The sequence below is a fragment of the Seriola lalandi genome, unplaced genomic scaffold (assembly GCF_002814215.2).
Source record: "Seriola lalandi dorsalis isolate HSWRI2012SDOR001 ecotype SW California unplaced genomic scaffold, Sedor1 jcf7180002054474, whole genome shotgun sequence".
NCBI lineage: Eukaryota > Metazoa > Chordata > Actinopteri > Carangiformes > Carangidae > Seriola > Seriola lalandi.
Window position 1 is genome coordinate 168327 of NW_019525027.1, and position 25660 is coordinate 193986.

The 25660-nt window shown below is 41.7% G+C and overlaps 1 protein-coding gene across 3 annotated transcripts in view; it reads left to right on the forward strand.

Annotated features, from left to right (window-relative positions):
- shf (Src homology 2 domain containing F) overlaps window positions 1-25660 on the forward strand; it is a 96625-nt gene that overhangs the window by 9896 nt on the left and 61069 nt on the right. For all 3 annotated transcript variants that reach the window (XM_023411990.2, XM_023411991.2, XM_023411992.2), the window contains exon 2: window positions 7827-7959. In XM_023411990.2, the coding sequence (XP_023267758.1) occupies window positions 7827-7959 (133 nt within the window). The remainder of the gene's footprint in view (window positions 1-7826; window positions 7960-25660) is intronic.

A 25660-nucleotide genomic window follows, 5' to 3' on the forward strand; every position in this document is an offset into this window, starting at 1 on the left:
GGGGTTCCTCGCGTCCAAAAAAGGACACACAAAGAAAATGCTATAAAATCATCATATATCAATATTTTTTTCTGCTTTTTTTGCATAAATCTCTTAAACCACTTCAGTTCTGCTCAAACCTATCAAATGTTTATTAGTTTTCGGGATTTTAACCCATTAAATGCCAGTTTGAAGACATGTTGCCTCTTGTTTTATTAAAAAAAACAACACAGAATATGAGATATTTCCCATATAATACATGATGGAGGGATGTGAAATTGTTTTATATCAGAGTCTTTTATATCAAGACATTTCTCAAAACCAGAATATGATCAGGGTGACTTTTGAACACTGGAAATAAATCATGTACTCATCCCGGCAGTAGCCCCCGTGGCACTCAAAATTTCCCTGGAATTTTCTAGTTATAATTGTAACTGTAGTGATGATGGAAACTGCTATGGCCATGTTGGGGACAAATTGCTCATTCACACGGGCACGGGATTATCCCATTTTATAAAATTCTAACATTCCATTGTAGCACCTGAATTATTCTCGAGTCTTGTGCCGCACCACTAGCTGTATGTAGCAGAAACACTGCCAATAACTCAGGGACACACAAGGATGGGGGAAGAGGTAGGAAATTGGATTTTGTCAAGCGTGTCGTCAAGTACTTAATCTCGAATATCTGTCGCATATTAAGAGCACCTTCATAGGGTGCAACCTGCAGCCTCCTCTCTCTTCTCCATTGGAGGTTTTAAGTGGCTGTGTGGAGTGTGTTTCAATGAAGGAGGTCCTTAGGGACAAGTTGGGGTGCTTTTTTTTGTTCAAGAAAGATGCATTCATTCATCAGTAGACAGAGACAGCGAGAGAAAGAGTTTTGAAAAGTGGGGTTACAAATTTAGCTGCTTGGAATAGTGAAAGTCAGAGAATTACACATTAGGTGATTTTTTTTAAATAGAATTCAAATTGCAGTGTAGCCTGTTTGTATGAGGTTTTTCAGTGACACACTATAGTTTACGCATATCTTACTTTATAGCCTGACAGCATATTGATGGTACAGAGGTAGTATGTAGATCATTATCAGCTCATGGCCATACTTGTGACCTTTTTGAACTTTGAAAAGACACAAAATGTTTGCCTTGTTTAGGGCCTGTTAGGTAAATTTTTATAATAACAAATTCTGTCACAAAGTGAAAATGAAGTGTTCAACACAATTATTTGTTTCAGACGCTGACTTAGCTATTGCTCAAAACTAACTTTTGCTTAATGTGTGTATGAGCAAAAAAAATTATGTGATGGGATTCTGTTAAAAAGCATGTTGGTATGTTGGTGAGTCCAGCTGTTTCTGGACAGAGTGCTGCTCAGCTTTTAGTAGCTAAAGAGATAGTCATAGAAAATGTGATTTAAATTGTATATAAAGCTGCATATGGTGTCCTGTATTAATATGACGCTGTCTAACTGATGATTTAATCAATTGTATCACCAGCTGTAGTTTAGTCAGAGCAGGTGTATATTTGCACTGATATGAAGACCCCCCTGGTTATTGTAAAAGGCAGAGATTAGATGTTAGAGATGTGAGAGAGGAAGCTTTATAGTAAGAAAGTCGACTGCCATCGCAGAAAATGAAAGACGATTATCCTATTTATAACTTTTTAAACTCAAAGTTTGTAGAAGCTCTCTGTGATTGCCTGGGAGCTCAGACTTTTACAAACTTAATGTCTAATTTGAATGAGCACTGATAATTAACACTAGACATATTACTTCAGCATTGATTGAGACTGAGTTTAAACCTTTTCCCGTGCGTCCCATACATGCAGAGTCTATCTAGGTGTACATAATGTGTTTTACACCCCTTTCCTTTTTGCATTGCTGATGCTTTTCCCACTGAAGTGTGGTGCATAGTATCAGTGTTGCTGCTGCTGCATCTGGAAGCATTCCCATGCAAACCACGATCAACAACAGGCTAAACCCCTTGTGCCAAAAGAACCGGCTTCAGCCCGGCTGCCGTGCGAAAGCTGCCCCACATGGCCAAGAGTGCAGAGATCTGAAGAACCAACATTTAATGTGGTCTGCATCTTAAAGGCGGTTTGCGTAATAAATAAGTCGGCAGCCAGAAGTGAAGCTGTTCTTTGAACAGCACAGATGTCTCCAAGGGAGACACATGTGATACTGATGGCTGAACACAGCGATGTGCAAAGGGGGATGCTGAATCTAATCCTTAAAACATGCACAGTCAAGTATACATTGCACATAGACCATAATAATCCTGAACTTGCTAATGGTAGCTCTTATGATTGAGAAAATGCACTTTGAGGCTGAGTAGTGAGAAACAATGTAGAACAGGCTTTTCATAAGCCTATGCCTGTTTTTCACAATTTGTTTTTGTTGATTCACAAGCATGAGTAGTGTGCCTACGAACACTGAATAGCTGCACTTGAATGATTGTCCAATTAGATTAAAAGCAAAGTAAATGAATATACCTGGAAATAAACAGAATTTTTTGTTTATCTCAAATGAAGTGCTCTTCATCTGTGCATGGACTACAGCAGCCTTGGACTGATTGTGGAAAAGACCTCTTGATAGCAAATATAATAATTTGATTGGCTTCCTCTGCAGACTCCTGAGCAGGCCTTTAGAGGAGGCATATCACTCTTCAAAGCTCCCTGAGAGGCAGAATGCTCCTGCAGCACCCATGTTTCTGAGGGAACATTTCAATAAAGTTTCATTAATATCGGCTCTGTGGGGTGGGAAATGTACTCCTGCACTGTTTTCTCTTTTACAAGCAAAACCAGTTTTCCATCTGCCTAATCTGTTTCTGGAGATACAGAACCTAGTTCGGCTACGTCTTCACAAGGGGCCTTCAATGAATTGTAACCAGATTTGCACTCACTTCTTAGAAACATGAAAGTATCTTATTGATAGTAACTGCATTATGTCAACAGAGAAGCTGTGATCATTCTTGCTCAAATAAATTGCCTCGAGGGCGTGTTTCCTGCCAGTATGTTCTCTCTGGAATATTGTGGCCAAGTTATCTTCAGATGACTGCACAGTGCACACAAAGCATTCATCCTGTGTTTATAGACAAAGATTAGGTGGAGCAGGTATCAGCAGAGGCACTTCAAGCAGCTACAGCTTGTTGAGTTTTGCTTATGAACATTTTTGGACATTTTTCCATCCATGAGGACTTTCCCCTCCCTTGCTCTTGTCTTTAAAATGGCTTTCTGTCCTGACAATAGTGGCGTGTTTACTTTTTTTTTTGCACTGAAGAACAAAAGAGAAATAGCAGCAAAGAAAGCCTTTTGTAAAGGCCTAGATGCAATTGAGCTGCTAAGCACTGAGTTGTATTAGGTTATCAGTGGTTGAAATCCCTTGTGCCGTGAGACATAAATCACACATGTCAGTCCTCTACTTTTTTTTTTTCCTCGACTCTCATTGTACAGCCTGCTGACTTTTCTGGCAGTCTCAGATGGGCTTCAACCTTGACTAGCCCCTGATGCATTCAATCCTTCCCTCACCAGTCATGACAATAATATCGTATCCCTGTCTGCACTCATTCAGCAGGACTAAAACTAGTCTATATTTTCACCTATGCATCTGTCTGAAAGTGTTTATCTGGTTGTCGTGTGGTAAAATGGAACACTGGACATGTAGCTTGCTCAAAATGCAGACAAAGAGAAATGAAGCAGCCTATTTTCTAATTGTTATAACCAAATTTCCGTCCAAGTTATCAAGTTTCAACTAAAGCGTTTTCGGAAATTTTTATTATTTAGCTCTTGATGATCTAATAGGCTGGCCAAACTCATTCTCCCTCCATTAAGAGTGCAAAAGGAGAATTGTGGCCCGTATTTTCTCACTTCTAATGGAAGACCGAGGCCCAATCAAATTGTAATCCTAGAAGCTCTAGCATTGTCGAACAATGAGCCAAAGTGGCAGGGGCCTGTTATAGTCTCCCTCCTTCCCTAATGTTCTCCCTCCGTTCCCACTGATTTGAAGTCAGCCTCAACACCTGAGAGCCGCAGTGCATTTCAAGAAGTCTGTTGCTCTCTCTGTTGCAAGCTGCCAGAGCTTTGGCAGGTGTAAGACATTGCCAACCTGGGATCTGAGCTGTGGAATGAAAGTAATTGAGTGAGTTCTCTCTCACTCTCTCTCCATGCTGCAGACCAGTAAAGGACCAAACTACTACAGGGACATGGCCTAAGCCTGTGAGGTGGCTTTGTGAGATTTATATAGGCTTACATCACAGCTTAGCAAAGACCTGATATATTGGGGGAACTGCAATCTTGTGCTGAGGGGGAAATTTTACTTTCATGACAAGTGTGGCTTGGCTGCAGTCCTGACACACCCTGGCATGCCACAAGGCAGATGGTGTGTCCCTAGGCGACGCCAACTCTCTCAAGCTCGCAAGCACCCCCTCCTCACAACCCCATGCTCCTCCTGTTGTCAAGTAGTCATTAGTGCAGAGGGACAGGAAGGACACATTGGAACAATTTGGAAATATTAACCACATCCTCCACCCAAACATGAACTAGGCTGCAGGGGCTGGGTGATGGCGCCTCATAGAGGCGGTCTGTTGATCTAAATAGTTGATGGTTCAAATCCCCTGATGCCCTGGAAGGGTCTTTTGCTTGCTAATGGATGACAACACAGTGCTGTAGATGTACACGTTACTGGCTTGTAAAGGTATGAATGTTACAGCAGACGGAGCTGATAGTTGCTCAAAAAATCCCCCTGAATAAAAAGATTTTAAAATTTGCCAAATAGTTAGAAATGAAAGTGAAATAGCAAGAGGCAGCTTGATTCTAACACAACCAACTTCTTTTTGTTTCATTTTTATCCAGCAACAGAGAGGCTGGATAAAAATGAAACAAAAAGCTTGAATTTGCTTTTTCATGGGAAAAGAAAAGTTGAGTGTCCCTGCTGACTGGAATAAGAACATGAGCCAGGTGCTGAAAGGAGTTTTTACTGCTGAACTCACAGCTAAATATACACATGCTTGTTTAATGTAAATCTTTTTTTTGCAGCTTAAGCTGTTTGATGACAAGCCCCTGTGATCCTTATTTGTGGACACAGGGTCCATAGTTTAGCTGTGCACAGTGTTAGCAGCTGTGGATGTTTAAACCAAAACAACAGAATTTTAATTGAGAAGTATTGGATGTAGTTACTTTCCCTTGTTTTGCAATACCTCTTTAACGCAGAATATTTTAGTCAAAAAAATTAAACGATTTGTTAAGACGCTTGCTCAGACTGCAGAAAGTATTTTAAGGAGGGTAGAAAAACCAAGAACCATCTGGCTGATTGCAGATTCCTGTTTTGCTTTCAGTGTACCGACATGCCTATTAGATTTTTGTTGAGCCTGATTTTGATTGTTTGGGAGGGTAAAACACATATATTAGAGCGACAAGCTTCCAAGTGGAGTGTTTTTCCTTGTTTACCTTTGTGAGACAAGTGGAGTATTGTGTTTGAGTCTTAAATCCAAGCTTTAGTTTTAATGATTGCATTTAATTCCAAGACATCATTCTGTCTAATACTATCAGACGTTTTCATCACACACCCTGCCCTTTATTTGTCCTGCATTATGTCAACAGGAAAGGCAAAAGATGATGTCATGTATTTGGAGTGGCTCCAGTCCTCACATAACTCAATAAGTGATTGCCATTATTTCCTGAAACATGCCCAAACATCCTTTGGCTAATGATGAAGGTGCATGAAGTGGTGAGGTGGGAGCAGTTTAAGGTGTGAGTTCTGCTAAAACCTCACTATGGGCACTGCTGAAGAGAATGTAAGATGTAGCAGCTGAAGTGTTTTATCACATTTGTGGGCTTTGGTCTCAAACCTCGGGACACTCTGCTACAGTATGCGGACCACAGGCAGATGGGCAGTGGCCTTCATCCCTCCCATTTAGGTGATTCATATGTTTTGTTAGTGAGGGTTACTTATTCTTAGGTCTGGGCTGTGTTTGCAGTTACTCTATCTGAGGTGGGTTTGGCACATAACGCTATGATTACCGATGGCTGCGTTTCCATGCAACAAGGTGTGAGATGGTAATGATGCTGTGGCTGTGATGCATAATATTGCAGAGAGTTTTGGGGTCTCTGGGGCCGCAACAATGTTGCTTATCAGATTGGCTGAATTCTAATTAAACGTCTGAGTGAAATATGTATATTTTTTTGTGGCACAAAAACAAACCAGGACAATGTTTGTATTGGATTTCCCCCCTGCTTGAATTCACAGAGGCAAAACATTTGAGGAACCCATAATTATGCTGTGGCAGAAAAAAAAGTCCTTGTTATTTTCCCCAAAATGGACGGAGAGGGAATATTGAAGAGGGTGGATTTAACACACAGTAGCTGCTATGAAACACATCCGTGGTACTTCCTTTGCTATTATTGCCTAATCCATGTATAGTGCAGATGATCTGTGCAGGAATATACCTGCCAGCTTTTCTCTGTCACTAAGCAGCTTACAAATTATCCCTGGTGAACTTTCTAGCATTTAACACTTGGAAACTTTTCAAAACATTTTTTTTTTTAAACATTTATCACTGTGCAGATGACATGTGACCTTGATCGGTACTGTAAAAATGTCAGTGGTTTCCCAGATGAAGAGAAATCCCACAGTTGGAAAGGTATATACATTCTGCTTACTTCCCTGAGGTTTGGCAGGTGTGTGTGTGTGTGTGTGTGTGTGTGTGTGTGTGTGTGTGTGGGGCACTCTCATGGGTGGCCTGCATATGGAGTTTGCCTCTGGGAAGTGTGCTCTCTGTGGCAAATCTGGTGAGTGGTTGTTCTCAGGAAAGGTGGCTAGGTGGAGGCACAGCACGGCGGGCATGATTCTCAGTCCACCTCCAGTCTGCCCCGCCTGGCCCCATCCACCAGATGAGTGATGAGCTTGTTTATAATGAGACCAAATCCCTTCCTGTTACACATGACTCATAGGGTGTAGTGCCAGTCATATATTTACATACTCACTTAGGTGTTTGCATAAGCGTTTCCTTGTTTGTGCGCTGGTTTTAACCTTAGAAAACTCTTCGCTAAGATGTTTCCAAGTTAGAGAACATGCGGTGCCATTCTCCTCTGCCAACCAATTGGCAGGACCAGACTGTCAGGAGCCTCAACAGAGGAAAAAGTCAATTTTCTAACAGCTGGCCCAAACCTCTGCACTCACACCCCCTCATTAGATCCAATGTCCAAGTGGACAGATGGCTCAGATGGGAGTTTATTTCCTTTCAAAGGGAAGATCTTTACTTTTGAAGCAGCATCTTGGTAGATGAAGCAAACATTTCAAGGAAACAAACATCCCCCAAAGGCACGATAGATGCCGACTGCTGCTCCTCTCCCTGAAGGTTTTAGCTGTATTTCTGGGTCTCAGGACATCCACCTAATTGCCATCCACTGCAGCAAATGCTCAGCAAAAGAGCAAGACTGCAATTAGCCGTGGCTCACTGCCAGCTTGGCATAAATCTGCCAAATTGTTTCTCTTAAGAAAGTTGAGCAGTTTTTGGTCCTCTTTCCTCTACTTTTGAAATGTAGGCCTGTCACTGGGCTATCATATAATTAGGCAGACCAGCAGTAGCAGAGAGCGTGCTGTAAGGCTAAAAGCTGAGGCTTTGTGGTGGTGTGCTGAGGCATACTGAGGAGGGGCGTTATTTATGTATTTCTCCCTTTATCTCCTGGCCTGTCCTCATGGATATCAATTTGCCCTTTCCTAGGCCACAGCAGTATCTGTCACACAACTCTCCTGACACCTACCCATGTTGTAGTGTTCAATAGAGCAGCAAAATGAGTTTCACTTTTTTTTTCCCCACCCCCAACATCTCACCTTCCCTCTGTTTTTTTTCCCTCCTGCAGCTCATTATCCTCGAAGACTATGCGGACCCTTTCGACGCTGAGCAGGCTGGCGGCACACAGACCACCACGGAAAAAGTGACAACTGAGAATGATGGTTACATGGAGCCATATGAAGCCCAGAAGATGATGGCAGGTAGATCAACGCTTTCAATCTCCCTCCTTGGTTCCTTAGTTTTCTCTTTTTATCCACCTTCACACCCTCCAGTAATTTGGGGTTAAGTGATAAGCAAGGGATTTGTGCTTTTCTTATGACTTCACTTTGTATGTCTTAGTGGAGCGTTAATTAATATGCTGCGTGATTTGACCCTATGTTTCCAAGCTGGGAATTAATGAACAGCCCCAGAAGGCCAAATGTCAATTTACATGACAGGTGCAGCAGAGCAGAAACGACCTGTGTGTCATGAAAGATGTCAAAACATTTTCAAAAGCAGCGACTTTGCCCCCAGAAATCATACCAGCTCATAAGTGATTTAAAAAAAAAAAAACACGCCTCAGAGGTGTAGGACCAATAAAGTGAGAGGTGCTTTTTAAATGTTTATTCCGCTGAACTGTGTGCACGTGGAGGCTGCCACTTGCAGGGATTTCCAGGAAGGCTTTTTTTTTTTTTTTTTTTCCTTCTTCTGGAGACAACAATAGCTGTGTGCTACCATAAGAATTCAGCCGGACCACATTCTCCACACAGCTTTGTCAGAGTACACATTCATTCTGTGGCTAAATGAGCACAGCAATGACAAAGAACAAAGAATGTGCAGAGAGGGAAAAGAAAATGATGAAAAACGTGGAGAAAACAAAACATGTGGAGGTTGTTTTTCTCTCCTACACAGACCTATGAAAAGAATGCTTCAGAAAAATGTTTACAAATGTCAGACCTCAAATGGATGTTTCTGGAATTCGGATGACTACAAGATCAGTATCACTATTTAGACTTTTGATATAATGACATAGTCATAACGTCTGCCATATAACAGTACCTTTCACCCTCCAGCATGTACTGTAGTATTATGAACACATATACACCCACTTGCTCCCATTGCTCCCACAAAGACAGGACATGAATGTCTCTGTCCCTCCTCAGCAATTTCCTTTTAATGGGCCTCTAGACAATCTCTTGTTTTCATCTGTCTTACTGGTTTGACCTCTGGGCCAGTCATTGCCTAAGCTGAGTACAAAATCTGAAGATTTATCGGCTCTCTTAGGTGGAGGAAAAAAAATCTGAACAGGCCCTCTGCAGTATCACTTAAATCTTGAGCTTTTTCCAAGTTTTTCTGTGCTTTCAAAATTAAACTTGACACAGCTCTGCATTTGGATGTACTACAACTTTTTTTTTTTTTGTTTCTGGTAATCCTTGTCTTTGAAACCGTTGGTAGTGTTGTTTTCAGGCTCCTTACTTTTATCCATCATATCTATTGATCACCAGTTCTTGTTATTTTCTGCTGTTTTGACTGAACTTGCAGGGTGTTATTTTTAAAGTAGAGCTCTTAGTGGATGTCTTTAGCTCTGCTGTCATCCTTTTAGTATTTTTAATCATCCATGGATTTATTCCCTAATGATGGATGGATAGTTTCACAAGCATTTAATAATAAGTTTCATTTAAAATGTATGGATGCATAAACTTCTATTTTTGAGCGGGGGGGATATTGATATGTGATAGTGGCACCTGCAAACAGGGTGATTATGTGACTGTCAAAGCCATATTGATGATGACTAATTGAATGATGAATAATTAAGATTTGGTTAAATGCATTTGTGTAACACTGGGTTTCTGTTTTTGTATAATTGATTCTCTTTATGTATCTGTAGTAGAAGCTGTTTTTCAGCAATACCTTACTACAAATTCACACTTGCACTCATTCACACTTGGGTGTTGCTGAGGTCAGCCCCACTTGTGCAGTTGTAGGTTAAATGCTTTGCTCAAGGGTACCTCAATGATTTAACGAGGGTCAGGTGCTGCTCTTCCTCTCTCTCTCTCTCTCTCTCTCTCTCTCTCTCTCACTGTGAATGGCCGGATTCTTCCAGAGCAATCACTGCATATCTCATTCTGACAGTGTACTGGTCAGGCAGAAGTGCATGCTCAGAATTTAGTAGGCAAAAGCAGGGGAGAGAGAGGAGCTGCTGCGGTGTAGCCAAGAGAGGACCTCAGCACTTGTGAAGCAAGAGGCTTGCATCTTCCTCTCTGTCTCATTCTGTCACTATTCCTCCCTCTCATCTCTTTTCACGTTCACTCTCCAGACAACAGTTTTGTTTTGCTCACTGACGACCTGCTCTGTTAACAATACTTGAGTTTTCTTCAGCTCTCGCAATGTCAGTTGTAGATAGAGCTGAAGCTCTAACAGTCTCTTCTCAGCTTTTGCTTTCACAGATGGGTGCCGATGAACACCAAACCCAAAACATGCCAACACATCAGAAACTTTACTATTTATGGCTGTCAAAGCAAGTTTTTAATTTACCGCCAGCCCAATTCATGCCATCTATAAAACGGTTAGTCGACCTCCTCGTAAACGAACTTTAACTGTCTCAACTTGTAAAATTCAGCATGTGTGTAAAAGATAGTTTCTTCTAAAAAGTGTTTGCAGTTAAAGCTAAGAAGTAGACTGAAAATAGATCAGTCTTTTTTAGTGCCTTCACAGACAACCTTTAGGTTTCAACTTTCAACCAAGATTTACTTTGAACTGCTGACACAACAAGTGTGTTTTTGCTCTCCCAAGTTTTTTAAAATGATTTCCTGATCCATCACAGTCATTTATTATTCAGTGTATGTATATATATATATATATATATATATATCATCACATATCATTTTTGACACATGCAGAAGCACTTCCATGTCAAAAAACTCTTGGAACTGGGTACCTCAGATTAGTATCTTTAGTGTTGTGTAATCACTTGTGGTTTTGCACTGCACTTAGCAGAGATTTGGTGGTGATCAGACAAGATCTGCTCTGTAAAGCAATAGTGTGACTAAGCTGTTCCATAACAATCTCATTTACATACCACATGAAAGGTAATTCTATAGAGAAAATTGAGGCGACATGTTTTAGTTTTATTAAGAAAGCTGCAGTGAGGGTTTAGAGCCTCAATTAAATCTTTGCTTTATTAGTTCCAAAATCTGCAGCTGCTGAGTCAAATCACCTTACATGAGAGAAGATTATTCCTTGTAAAAACCATCAGACACTGGATGTGCAGGATAGCAAACTGACTGAAGGTCTTTTCTTTCTAAACCTTAGGGTCAGTTAGTTCAGTGTCTACAATAATTCTGCTTGTGACGTAAGTACTTTCTGTACAAGCATGTGACATCATTAACAGCAAGTATGAGGTCAAGTGTCATATGCTAATTAGAAAAGCCTTTTCAAACTCCTCACCTCTCTCCCTTGCATTTTGCATTTTATGAGCCATTGCAACGTCATGTGTGAAACAACCTGGTTGATTATTAAGCTTTATCATCTTTTTACTGCAAGCAGTGTGATCTAATAGTGAGTGAAAGAGCATTTTCTGTAGAGGTGAGCGAGCGGATATGATTGTGGCCACTGGCCATAAACAGCTAATCAGATGTTTGCATGTGCTGTCTCTAGACACTGATGTGATTCTCTTCATTGAACTTTATTCTGCTTAGAACACAGTCACCGATTTGCATGTTGTGTAACCGCATGTTGTAAAAGATCACATGTTTTTAAAGGAGTGTAAAGTTAAATTGTGTAGAAACCGGATGTGTTATTTCGAAGATACAATTATAATTCCTTGATTACACAAAATTCACACCTTAAACACAAACACACACATACGACCACATAGTGAGAGGTGTGGCGTGTAGGGCCCGAGGCAAAAAGTGCCACAGCTGTTTACATAACAGAGTGTGCACCCACTGCTGTGGGTGTGTGCGTGTGCTTGTCGGCATGCACGCCATTGTGCACGTTTACGCGACTGTGTGTGTGTGTGTGTGAGCTGAACAGGCTGGCTCTCGTGCCAGTATGTGTGTGCTGTGTGCTCCATGTCTCTCTCTCCCAAGAGCCATCCTTAGTGAGGTTGAGCTGGCTGATTTATGGGCCTGCTGGAGGGGCATGTCACGACTTCCTTAACCTGAAAAGCCAGCCCCACCCCCCACCCCTCATAAGCTGCTCCGCACTGGCTGCCGGCCGGGGCTTACTGCACCTCCTGCAGTTATGTGAAGACATGTGCACAGCCACTCTGTCTTTATAACATTTCCTGCATGTGTGTGTGAGTGTGTTTCCAGAGTGCCTCGAATGTTTGTCATGTCTACACGCGTTAGCCATTACATGTGCTATCTTTGTTTCCATGTAAGTCTGTCGAACGTGTGTGTGTGAGCCTGAGAGAGGAGGTTTGTTTCTTCCCCTCCTTTTCAGCTGGTGTTCTGGCATGTTGAGTTATTGTATTGAAGGTGTGTATCTTGTGCTGTAGTTGGGTGTATGTATTTTAAGTGCAAGGTTGCGCCAGATTTCACACTTACTCATGACCTTCTTTCTGTATCTCGTCGTCTCTTTCACACATATAAATACACACAGATATCTTCACAGTGACACACACACACACACACACACACACACTCACACACACACCTCTTCAGCTGTCAGCTTGGCCATTCCCTGCATACCTCAACACAAGCAGCAGCACCTAATCACAGGAGGAGCTGTTGGAAACAAAGCTAGCATCAACTTTTGCGATGTTACTTTATCTGCTCCACTTGACTCCGTTCCCTCGTACATTGTTGTAGCTGTTGAGACTTGTTACACTGACAAGTACAAGGGGCTGGGCTAGTACTGCCATTTCTCAGTGAAGACACAGTCATCCTTATACTCCCCAGTCAGTCAGTCAGCAGTCAGGCAGACGACCATGTGAGAGTTTTCCCACAGTGCAGAAGAGGCCTGTTGTACAAACAACTTGCATGATTGAGCCCTCCCAAAACAAACACACTCCAGTCCAGTCCACTTGCCAGTCCTCAAGCTATAGCAATGCCACCGCACCTAAAGTGTGAGTGTGTGTGTGTGTGTGTGTGTGTGTGTGTGGGGTGGGTTATCGGACAAAAATAACCCCTCTGGTGTGAAATATTTAACGCCAGTGGTGAATTTATTACACACTGTGTCAAAGTTGTAACCTCAATTTCTCCTCATCCCGTCTTTCAGGTCATGCTCAGTCATTTAGCGGCAGGAGAGTTGTGCAACAGGGCCAGAACGCCTGCGGGGAAAAAACCTTGATATTTTCCATAATGGTTGACTCACAGTAGATGGGTGATCGCTATTTCTCTTTCTCTCTGTCTGAGAAATGTGCTGGGAAATGTCTCCCGGCACTGGCACCTCCTGTACCACACTCCCAGTGATGTGGAGACAAGTATCCAGTGCCAAGGAGATGAGTCATTAGCAATGGAGTTGATTATTTCAATTACTCATGATAGTGCGGCACTAAGCCCCCTGTTGGCTCTACAGGATAAATGCCAGGAATATTACCAATTTGGCAATGGCCTGAGTGGATGAGGGAGCACATTTAGAGGTGGGGACTCTGAGAGAGAGAGAGAGAGAGAGACAGAGAGAGAGAGATGCTGAGGGGAGATTAAAGCAGAGAAATGAAAGCAGAACTGAATATAAAGACTTGAGAGTGAAAAGACAGAGACCTATGAGAGAGACCTAGAGGCAGAGACGGGGGGAACAAATTCATATTACAGCACCCGTGGGTTAGTTTGTGGGGACAGTTTAAGAGGAAAGAATGGAGGCATGGTGTGCTGAATGGTTTCAATCTCCTCCTCATTCGCTCACAAGAGTGAAAACTCGCCCCAGGCAATGGCAGGTACATGTGGCGGCATATTTCCTGGCCTGCAACCCTGCTTTTATTGCCCCAAGCTGTAACTTGAGGAATATCCAGAGCATGTACCGACAGTGGCACCTCCGCAAAGGTCAATTTTTCTTTTTTTCCGAACTTCAGGAAATATTTCATATTAGTATGGGTATTGTGATTTACTATGTTGTTAGTATACAATATTTTTGCAGTTTTCCTCTCATGTCTGGTTTTGTTTTGTTTTCAATCACATCTGCCTCAGCGCATTTGAAAGGTTGCTTAAGAATTACCTCAGAAACACATTTATGCATTACCGCAGCTGATTATAGGCAGCTATAAATAAGCATGGACTGCAAGGCCAGTGGCTGAAAACTGGACTGGGAAGTGAATAATTAACACCCTCCTCCTTCCTCTCACGCCTCACAACAACTATTTTTTAAGGGTATTTAGGCCATACAGTCAAGTCACAGCAGCTCAAATCTTTATTATGACACCACCGTTTATACTCTGTCTTTCTTTTTGTTATTCAGACTAAAGAATTAATGACATTTATATGGTTCTCATAGAGTAACAAATATAATGTTGAAAACAATTTAGTGAAAGAAAAAAAAGCAAAAAAAAAAAAAGAGCGGAATCCATGGAGCCAACAAGTTGTGACAGACATGAGATAAACCCATGATGTGGGAGAAGTTTCCATGCACGAGTCACTGCTTAGTGTTTACTGACATACAGATCATTTGAACGGCTGAGTTCACAGCATCCTCCACATAAGCCAACTTGACCAGACATCCAAAACTTGAAATCGCATCAAAAAATAATTAAAACCGGAAAACTGAGATCATTATGTATTAGCTAGACAAATAATGGAGAGCTGAGAGCTGCTAAATGACCATGGCAGCCATGCTAGTCGTAGTGTCACAGTAGGCTCTATATTTACCATGTGTGTTTGGGCTGTAATCAAGACTTGCTGATACATGCCTCGGGATTGATGATGACTTTTGTTTCCTCAGTTGACTGATAACACAGCTCAAGAATAGTGCAAGTACATTTTGGTGTCTGCTGTAGGGCTAAGTAAGTTATGGCCACAACGGCAGAGCAATAACTCTCCACATGATAATGACACCCTGCAACACAGCAGATTATTAAACATCAATGTAGTTCCAACACTTAACCTAAGCCTCCCTTTTAGGTACAAAAAGATGGCCTTAAGTTCCCAAGTAAGTTACATAGCTGCCAAAATCTTATTTGAAAGATTTTCTCCTAACACAGTGCCTTTGACGCATTTAACAGAAAACAGTGAAGCCGTGTACTCTCCCACCCTGCTCCCTGACTAGTCAGTGCATCTATGCCCCATTCAGTGGTTGCCTTATTTTTTCAGATGCGAGCTACCCACTTATGTCACATCTACATGATCACATGAGAAATGACTGACAGTTGTTACACACTGATCTGACAGGGTGGCACTGAGTGAGGCAATAACCAGTGCTCCACAATGCCAGAACTGGTGTCAGGTGATCTTGTTTTTTTTCTTTTTCTTTTTTTGGCTTGGTGCTATTGTTGGAGCCATATTATTTTAACTTTTAAAAATGGTCTTGTCAAAAAAATGCATTATGTAATGCGAGTAGAGTTGGGTTTTATTTCTGAAGAAACAGGACGGGAACATGATGCCCCTGGAGTGAACCGCAGCTTTCAGAGTGGAGCTGCAGCTTAATGTTAGCTAGTTTGTTAGAGAACTTAATAAAGATATTAGGTGTTATGATGTTTCACTACATTCTGTTTCATGGCAAGCTGGGGTAACCTTATTACATAAAATTAAGTTAATCAGTTTCATGATACAATAAAAATACTCTACGGAATAATATAAAAACTCAAGCAATTTTTGTAACGAAGACATTTAACTTTAAATTTGTGAGGGAATCCTATGATAATTAGGAAAAACAAAAGACACTCACTTTGTAAACAAGCATGGTTTGGTTCTTTCCTTGTTTTCCTTGGTTATTATCAGTAGCCCAGCAGCAAATCGCACCTCATTAACTGTTGTTGTAGGGGAAACTGAACCAATCAAAAAGTTTCAAAGAGCTGAAGAACAGATCTGTAACTTTTATGTGATGCTCACTGGCCAGAACAAGAAAAATGAGGTTGTAGCTGTGTAACTGTATTGTGTTGAAAACCAGTAAAACATTTCCTGGCTAAACTGATGTTTTTAAAATAGTTTTGTGTGTTTCCCTCGTATTGACAGTGACATACAGACCTGCGAGTTATTGCTGTGTGTGTGTGTGTGTGTGTGTGTGTGTATGTGTGAATGTGTCTGGCCCACTAGATAATGGCCAGCAGCCTCTGTGGCGTGAAGGGTCATTTGGCGAAGCTGAAGAGCGGAAGGTGTAGGAGACGGGAGGAAAGGGGAAGAGCAGGAAGACTGACGACTTATTGATGAAATGAGAAATCTCAAGCTCCAGCCTGATAACCTCCCTCCCCCTCACTTAGCGATGAATGTCGCCCAGCACTGGGGCTCAAACAACCCACACCCAGCTGTGTGCATGGCTTTTGGTGCTGGACAGATGTCAATATATTTGACATTTCCTCTGGATATTGACACATGCAGTACTGGTTAGAGTATTTATTTTACCTGCCATCATTATAAACAGTTTGTTCTTTCAAAAGTGCGCAGTCATAGCATAGGATAAGCTTTGTGATTTTTTTTTTTTTTTTACACTATGGCTACACACATCAACACTATAACCACAATTAATGTAAAATCCCACTGTGCCAGGATTTTATATCATTGTGAAGGATAATTAAAAGAATGGCCAATTTTTTGACAGTCAATTAATTGTTTCAGTAAATTTCTCATTCTCAGCTTCCTGCCTCTCCAATGTGAAAGTTTGCTGCTTTTCTCAGTTTTATGTAATTGTCAATTTAATAACTTTGGGTTTTGGACTATTGGTTGGACAAGATAAAACACTTGAAGACATTACTTTGGGCTGTGGGAAACTGTTTTGAGATTAATTGACGATTAATTGTGAAAATAATCTGCATATTAATAAATATTCTGCTGCTTCTGATGAAAACATGATCAAGCAGCTCTAATTCACCCATCACATCGTGGACACAGTCCAAAGCTTGCAACAGCTGGTTGATAGAGCCAAGCAGGTTGGTGTAATGGAAATAAAGAGGCAGTGTGACTGCAATTCTACTGTGGAAAAAACACTCCTATCACAACTACTGCATATCCTTTCTCTGAGGCTGGCACTGGAACTATGTTTGGTGCTTCCCCATGTAAAATGCACAGGTTACAACTTGTAGAAAGCTATCATACATTTTTGTTTTCCTCCCTGTTTTAGCTTCATTTGAAGGATTGATTTATCTCTCGTTCTTTCCATCTACCACACCTCCTTCCACCATAACTCACAGCCTTCCCCCATGTGGGATGAACATCATTAAACGGAGAGACCTTTAGTCGCAGAGAGCATCCTTGCATTTGAACATATTCAGTAGCAGTTGGGCAGTCTTTGCAAGAATCATGACCATCTCTTTCCCATTCCTTCTATGGTGAGAATACTTTGTGTTTTGCCTTTTTAATAGACTAGCTGAGTGCACATAGACACACACACAGACACAGACAGAAAACTAGCAGCAGAAATGAGAGGAAATGGTATGTACTGGCAAGAGCATTCCTGTTGGCCTCTGATATCCCGCTGTGCCCAGCTGTGCCAAGCCGTGCCAAGCCAAGGATGGATACGATGCAGACCCACTATCCATCCGTTACAGCTGAGTATTTAGGGAGGGGTTGGGGTGCACGGGGGAGGGGGAGGGACTGGGCAGCCACTCTGGTGCAGGTTGGAGGTGCTGAAGTCATTCATTTTAAAGGTATGATTAATGACACCATTAATCCATGTCTGGGCCACTGCAGAGTAGGACAGGGAAGAATTCATACTCACTGCTGGTTACCTGGGGCCTGCATCACACACACATGATCTCTGTTAATACACACATGCACAGATAGAGGCATACACAGTCAGTTGTGCACACAGACACACTTTCCTCTGGGTCATTTGATGTGTCAAGTATCCATTTTCCCGAAACTGGTGATGGAACTTCAGACTGTAGTTTGTGTCTTTGTTGCAGGCAGTTACTTAATGGGGGTTACTGGTCTGATTTTACTGGCTGGTGAGAGAGAGACAGAGCGAAAGAGAGAGGATCACGGACTTGGTGAATTAGTAATAGACAGGGAGATGGCTGGCACCGGTCTGATTGCAGATCTGTGTGCTTTGGGATGGCTGCAGTCAAATTGGAAAGGAAATCGGGCCTGTTGACATTCTGACTGCGACAGAGAGCATTTTAGGTGTGAGTGTGTGCAAGTGGGCAGCTAGCATTCTGTAGCTGTTGAAGGACATGACAGGAACAGATGGGCAAAAAAAAAAAGAAGCCAGACATACATAGGGACACCAAATAAACACTCACAGGGACACAAATGCACAATGTACTGAAAGCAGTACCAAGCATATCGGAGTATACTGAGTTGTGTCGGAGTGTGTGAGAATAAGACATGCATGCACACAAACATGCTTTATTGAATTAATTGAAAAAAAATCTAAGCCATCTTTCCCCATACAGTAAAGGCTGTACAAATTGTCTAACAGGGCTGAAAGTAGAGTTCAGAGCAGGTGCTGGAGTAGACCTCTGTAACCTTATGTTTTGTGACATGCCCACTTGCAGCTTAAGCACTTTGGGATCAATACCTTCAAATTCACCTTGTCCTTGTGTTTGATGAGGCTTTTCCATCATAACCCATGACTAATATTCTCTTTCACACAGAGTCCACTTGTTTCGGACTGTTTGAACTGTTTGTGTTAGGACTATGTAAGGGCTTTGATGAATATTATTGTGGTTGACTTTGCATTCAAGCTTTTCTATGAGATAGCCTGGAATGGAATTGGAAATTAAAACCAAAACGACCTCAATATTTTAGGCTTATTTCGTTTAAGACTTTTAACAGTAATGTGTTGGGACCGTGTTTGCCAAGATAAAAAAAAATGAAATGATGCCATTTGCAGGCAATAGCTATCCCCACAATATGATACGAAATGTTAGTAGGTGAAACATTGTAATGTCATTGCCTCTGTTTGTTTGTGTTTGTCTGTGTGAACTATAGAGAAGAGCAGTCCGAGGAGACTAGCCTGTTAACTGCTGTTGCAGCATGAGGAATGTAGCTGGGGAAGCCTGTTGACAACAGGGTTGGATGAGGAGGGTTTGAAGAGCCTGCACACAGTGATGAAGCCATCATCTTAAACAAGCACTGCATCTCTCCACAGAGCATGTCTGTATTGTTCTCTGTCTATCTCTTGTACATAGGCTCTTAACATTTTCTCTTGTCTCTCGCTGTCTGTTTTGTTCTGTCTCCCTCTTTTTTTTTTTTCTTTTTTTTTTGTCTTAATCATATTGTCTCCCACTATCTATCCACTTCCTCCTGTCTCCATCTATCTTCCATACAATGTTTTTTTTCTGCATTTTCTGCATCTGTCTTTTCCTCCGTGTGTGTGTGTGTGTTTGCGATCTTTTCTACAGTCTAGCCAGGAGGCAGTTGTCCTGGACATCCCTGTTTTCACTGTGATAGACTATGGACTAAGCTTTTTTTATAGGAGTCTTGTTGTCTTGTAAAATAACCCTAGGGTCCTTTTTCTCTCTGGAAGCCAATTTATTGGCGACATTTATTCAGGAATGACCTTCTTGGTTTGTCTTCCAGAGACACACTGTTATCTTTCCTTGCAGGGAAGCATTTACCCTTTCCTTTTTTTAACGTTGTATACATCTCTGTGCTGAACAAAGAACACACATGTACTGTATGACTGTAATTTGGACAGCGCATCTGCCGGCACCTGCCCTCTGAGTTCCCTCCTCTTTCACAGCTATAAAGGAATGTCATGCTTAAACTTGAGGCAACTAATTAATTAAAATAGTGAACCAGCACCATAAAGGCGCAAGGGAGATTATAACCTTATCAGAGTATGTCAAGTGTGCGTTCCAAGATTCGAGATCCAATTAGGCAGATGGATGGTTATAGCATAACACACTCTCCTGTGCATACATTCCCACCCAAGTGGTGTATTCTAGGCCTGATTTTTTTCTTTTCCATTTGGGAGGTTTCCACTGCCAAAATACAAGAATGCATTAAAATGGACAACTTTGAAATAGGCATTTAAAGACAACACAAACAAATTTTCAGATGACCTGTGTGTATTGTTTGTCCAACGCTTAAGAAAGGCCTTGAGAGTCTTTGGCAATAATCACTGTTGCTTCAATGAATATAAAATGGATATTCTTCACACAGGCAATCTGTGACCTTTCCCCCCTCATTACTTATTCCATCAAGAGGGTAATTACTCATTGGAAAGGCTGATATTTTTCCTTGCAGGAAAAATACAGATGTGTATATCTTTAATTTGACTCCCTCTGTCTCTCTCTCTCCTAAACCCCCTATCTCTCCCATTGTCTCCCGCCCTACTGTCTTTGCTTGCATCACATCTTATCAATCACGGAGGGCGATCACCGATGCAGCGCGGTGAGGTGCTGGGTCTGCCGGCGGCCCGGCTTGTGGGTTTGGGTTGTAATAGGTTGGTGCAGCCTGTTAATTTGATACGGTGTGTGGCCGAGGAGCCTCATTAGGGACAGCAGCTCACAGAGAGAGACTGGGCTCTCCATCACCACCAGGATATCACTGGCAAGAGCAAAATGGGATGGAGGCAATGAGAGAGGAAGGAGATGGAGGAAGAGAAGAGAACGACAGATAATTTGGAGATAGGATAAGAGACTACTGTCCTGTTAGCATCAGAGTGGCATGGGTCAGTGGTGAAGGGAATGAGGACAGACAGAGGAAGAGTATCAACAGACCAGAAATAAGCAAATAGCCTCTTTTCAGAGTAGACTTTCAGCAATGTTTTTTTTTTTCCCCCCAGAATAGTTTACCTACCTATTTAGACTAGCATAAATCTTTGTGATATGAAAGTCAGAAACTATACTCAATGCTGTCATTCATCCACTGTTTTTGTTTTCAGCTGCATCACTGGTAAGGACAGTGAGTATGGGCGACTGAGAATTTGTGACAGCAAAAAAGCGAAAGCAAAAGTCCAGGAATGCTATCGCCATTCGACCAGAATGAATAGAAAGACGGAGGTGGAGAATAAAAAAAAAAAGAAAATAATGGAGAAACAAATAAGAGGACAGAGGGAGCAGAGAGGCAGAGAATGAGAGAGAGGTTCATTTCCATCCGAGCATTGCATTTTCCTCACCAGCTGTGTGCATCGCTGTGGTCTCACTCTCTGTAGCACTGAATGAGATGAGATGCAGGCGTGGACAGAGTGAATTATTAATGTAAAGATCTCCTTCTCCAACAAATCCAATAAGTTGCCTATGATGTGGCTGTCAGAAAGATGGGTTGCTTGGATTAGGGAAACTCCTGGATCAGGTGGCGCCATGAGTTCTCCTCCCTGGGTAATTGACTCGTGCACAGTATTGACTTTCTGGTCATGGTGATTAACGGAGCCCAAGCCAGAATGGAGCCCAGAGTCTGGCTCCTCCAGGTGGCCCACTGGACCTCACAGCAAGCCTTCCCTGGATGACCTTTGTGCACTGCACAGAGCCGTGGTTAACCCCCAGCTCAGTGATCTGGAAATACTGATCGCTGTATTGATGTGGAACAGTGAATGTTGAGAGCTACTGGTTTTCACTTTCACTTTCTTTTGCCTCTTCTGCTTTGTTGTTCTGTCGCTCTCTTCCACTTTGTGTCTGTGTATGGCTTTTACAGGAAATTCAGGCTTCAAAAAGAATTGGATGATTTGAAACTTTTTTGCAACTTAACTGATTTCCTTCTGGCAAGTCATAAGACACCCTTTGTTATAAGTATTCACGGCGGTGTGTTTCCCCATCAGTGTAGAGCACCCAATGAAACTGTTGGCTCAGATGTAAATGTCGGAGTAAAGAGAAGCTGTGATAGAGGCCGCTTGAAACTGCTTTGAATAAATGACGATATGGTAAATAATGATGTGGTAACAAACCACCAGCAACCAAGGGTTCCTACACCTGCTTCAATGATGTAGTCTTGTCCTACCCTCTACACATGTTATTCACATAGCATAACTTCGATAGAAATGCACTGCTTTTGTTTTCTCAACCATCTAGAGATTTGATTAAAACTTGCGCAACATATGGATAGAGACATACTACTTTCTGTCTACTGTGTATGGAATGAATCATGTCTTGGGTGACTGGTCTGTGTTGGCTGGTCTAAACTTGAGGCACAGGGGAAGATGATGAGAGAATGCTAAATAGACAAAAAAAAATATGTGGGGGAAAAATCACGATAAGAAAGTGAGTCAGTGAGAGAAAGTAGGGAAGGGCAGACTTGTGGTTTTCAGTGGAGTGTAAATGTACCCAAGAGAAATTCAGCAGGTGACCTCTGTTCATGTGGGACTTCAGGGGTTCACCACAGGGAATGAAGCAGGGTGGCTGACCTGGACCTGGAGTCTCTGTTGTGGACATTTAGAGTTTTTGATTGCATTGGTTCATGCCTTCAGAATACAGAGCCGCTATTGATTTTTGCAGGGGATACACAACCGAGAAGGACATTGGCCTTTTTTGAGATTACTGTGTTTTCTTCTAGACACCTGATGTGACAAAATAAATCATCAATCATTTTTGACTGTTTTGGAAAAAAGAAGTGGAGAGAGTTTTGCTGGACAACCTGTTTCCCAATGTCAAATAAACATGTTTTTGTACTTCTTGTGGTACTTTAAAGCTGGAGAAAGACATACAGGACTAATTATGGTAATGCTGGCTGAAATCCCTATGTTATTTGATCAGCTGACTGCAATGTGTATAATATTTTAGCATCAAAATTCATGGTTGACCTTGGAAAAAGTAGTTCATTAACATACAACTTTTCTCAGTTGGAGATGGATCTGTTGTCATGTTCAAGTGTAAAAATCTAGTGGGTGGACTGTGAGTTTGAATGATATACATACTGTATTCTCTGTGCTTCAGCACATTATTTTGAAAAGCTCTGCTGCTGCATGAAAACATTGAACCTTGCGAATGAGAAATACTGAGAATATACTTGGCAACTTTGTTGAATCCAAATGTCAGAGAAACTACTGGAACTTTTATCATCCTTCGACATCCAGAAGCTGTGATCCAAGGCATCAGTAAACTTCCACAGTGTGCTTATGTTTTCCGGTCTGAGCGAGCTGTAATGCTTAGTACTGAAGCCTTACTTGACATTCATACAGTTAAATCTTCCTCCTCTCCCTCTTCTTTGAGAATTCACTACAGTCGCACACTCCTCAGCACCAAGCTCCACTGGGAATGTCAGAGTTACAAACCCCGGCGGCTTGAGTCAAAGCATTGCTCAGTTTATTTTCCTCACCCAGATTATTCATGGCAGTTCAGGTATTTGAATTAGTGCCCCACTGATCACATGCTTGTGTCTAAAACAAACATAAGAGTCAACCTCCAAACTGCCTCCCACTGTGTCCTCATGTAATTGGTGGTTTGGACGTAACAAACATCAGTCTGACATTCAGAAAGTATGTGTCCTTGTCTCCAGCCAGACATGTCATCTGTGGTCTGACTCATCCTCTGAAGAAACATGGCACCCTGTCACATTACTGTAGGCTAACCACTGAGCAAAGCAAGGCTACACGCATACACACACTCAAATATTTCCTAACATTTCCTTTAACCTTCTTGGCATCATTTGGTGCAAGTTGGTGACAGTCGCTGCTGAGTAATCAGATCCACAAACATGTGCACAGAACATCTGAGTCATATAAATCTGTACACTTGTTTACATGCTTAAACACAATAGCCTGTTATAATTTGTCATGAATGAGTCAATGTATTATTCTCTTCAGAAATGTGAAGCTTGGCTCTCAGTGTGCAAATTTTGACTTTGGGTAAAACAATCTGAGAGGTTGAGAAATATTACATCAGTGCTTGACCGGCAATGAGTTTCGTGTTTAAACCTTATCTTATCCTGTAGCATCTTGTCTGAAAATAGCTGTCGATGATGTTATAAGGTGGTGACAGCTCTTTGGACATGAATGTGCTGTCCACCTACGCAGATGTTGTTGTTGGCTTCCTGCTTTGTAATCAGAGCCACACATTAGAAAGCTTGGACAATAGCTGGAAAGATTTTAAACTAAATTTAGCATCTGCGTACCCTCTAATCTTCTGTTACTCTAAATGGGCACATCTGGAACACTGGGGCAAATCCAATATTAGACAGATGCAGTAAGCCCACAGATATACACACCCGCCAATACCCACCTGTCATTCTGCACCATTTACCTTCAAATATTTATGTTCAACATGAATCTCTTTAGTTTGCCAAAAGAAAAAAAAAAACAATGTAAGATATGTTTTTTCTTTGCTAGAGACACATCAGGCCTTGCTGCAACACACCCATACAAACAACCAAAGCACCAAACATAGAATGCCACATCATGTCCTCCATTAATGTCAAAGTATATTTGTCTTGAGTGCTGTCAGCCCGCATTATGGTTGGACTCATGCGTCGCTCAGACACCGGTTGCCGTGAAAAGCATATAAAGCTTTTGGAGGTGAGGGAGGATAACTTGCAATAAATATTGTAGAATCTCAGCTGGTGATATTTCCGCTTTTCAGGCCTTCCTGAGAGCCACAGGAAATCCTCCATCCTTTTAAGAGCGGCTTTACTGTGACTGTGCACCAGCCACCGGTCAATCAGTTAGGACCGAGTGGACGCATCAAGCGCAGCAACATGTGTGGGGAAAATGACATCCAGTTCACGAGCATCAATTTGCATTTTACACACATCAGTGTGCTTTGGGTAATGACTGCAGACAAGATGGCTGACGTGTCTGCATGTCCATATACATACTGTCTGTTTTTTTTCCACATATGCAGGCACATCATCAGTGCACTCATGGTAATGACTACAGACAGCATATGAGCGTCTGTTTTTGGTTTGTCCCCTATGCACATAGAGGAAGGAAACCTCTTCTCAGTGCTGTTCTCTGCAGGCAATAATATCATTATCAGGCCTCAGATCTCATTAAGCCCAAGCAGATGTGGCAGACAAAGAGATGTGTTGCTTACACAAGGCAGCAGGTGAATTACAGAGGCGAGTGCTTTGTGTGATAGTGACAATAGCACCGGATTTTATGTCGCATCTTTGTTTGTGTGCATTACTGTGGGTGATGTAGGTAGTTTTTATCTCCTGGACAAGTATACTGCTGGCAGTTCTGGGTCTGCTGGTAGAGTGCTGTGTTTCGATGATGGTGTGTATGTCTTTCTTTATGTGTCCCAACACAGCTAACCTACACACAAGCCCATATTCTGCTGACTGACCTGGGACATTTCTTATGTCTTAAAACTTAATACATATATAATATAAATACGTTTTCAAGTTAAAACTATGGTTGGAAAATTAGTTTTGAAAGTAAGATTTGAATGTCCATTTTAACGGCTTTTTATGAACACACCTTGTGGAAATGAAGCACATATCTTCCAGGGATTAAACACCTGTTTCCAAAATTCTAATCTTTTCTTTTTATATTTTCACTCCAGGATTTCTGACACTGATTCAACAGAGGAAGCAGCATTTGAGTAAAAACTAATGGACAGTCAACAAAATATGTACTGTGTCAGTCTTGTGCAGACACTACGTACAGTATATTTTTTCTGTACTCAGCTCTGAAGGGAATGGGAACATAACAAAATCACAATAAGATGCTTGGGTGCATCGGGTATCAGAGTTAATATGTCAATATGTACAGTAACTGCCTCGTGTGTATGCTGGACAGTGCTGGGATGTTACTGTGCATATAAATGTTTAGTAAATCCTCTCAAATACATCTTATAAAAGGACATAAGCAGCATGTAATTTCTTTCTGATGAAAAACAGATTCTACCATAGAGTTAATTTGGAAGTGAGATTAAAGAGCAATTACATCATGACATCCAATGATTATGGCCTTGTGAATGTAATCAATCACTGTGTTTACTCAGGACAATTCCTG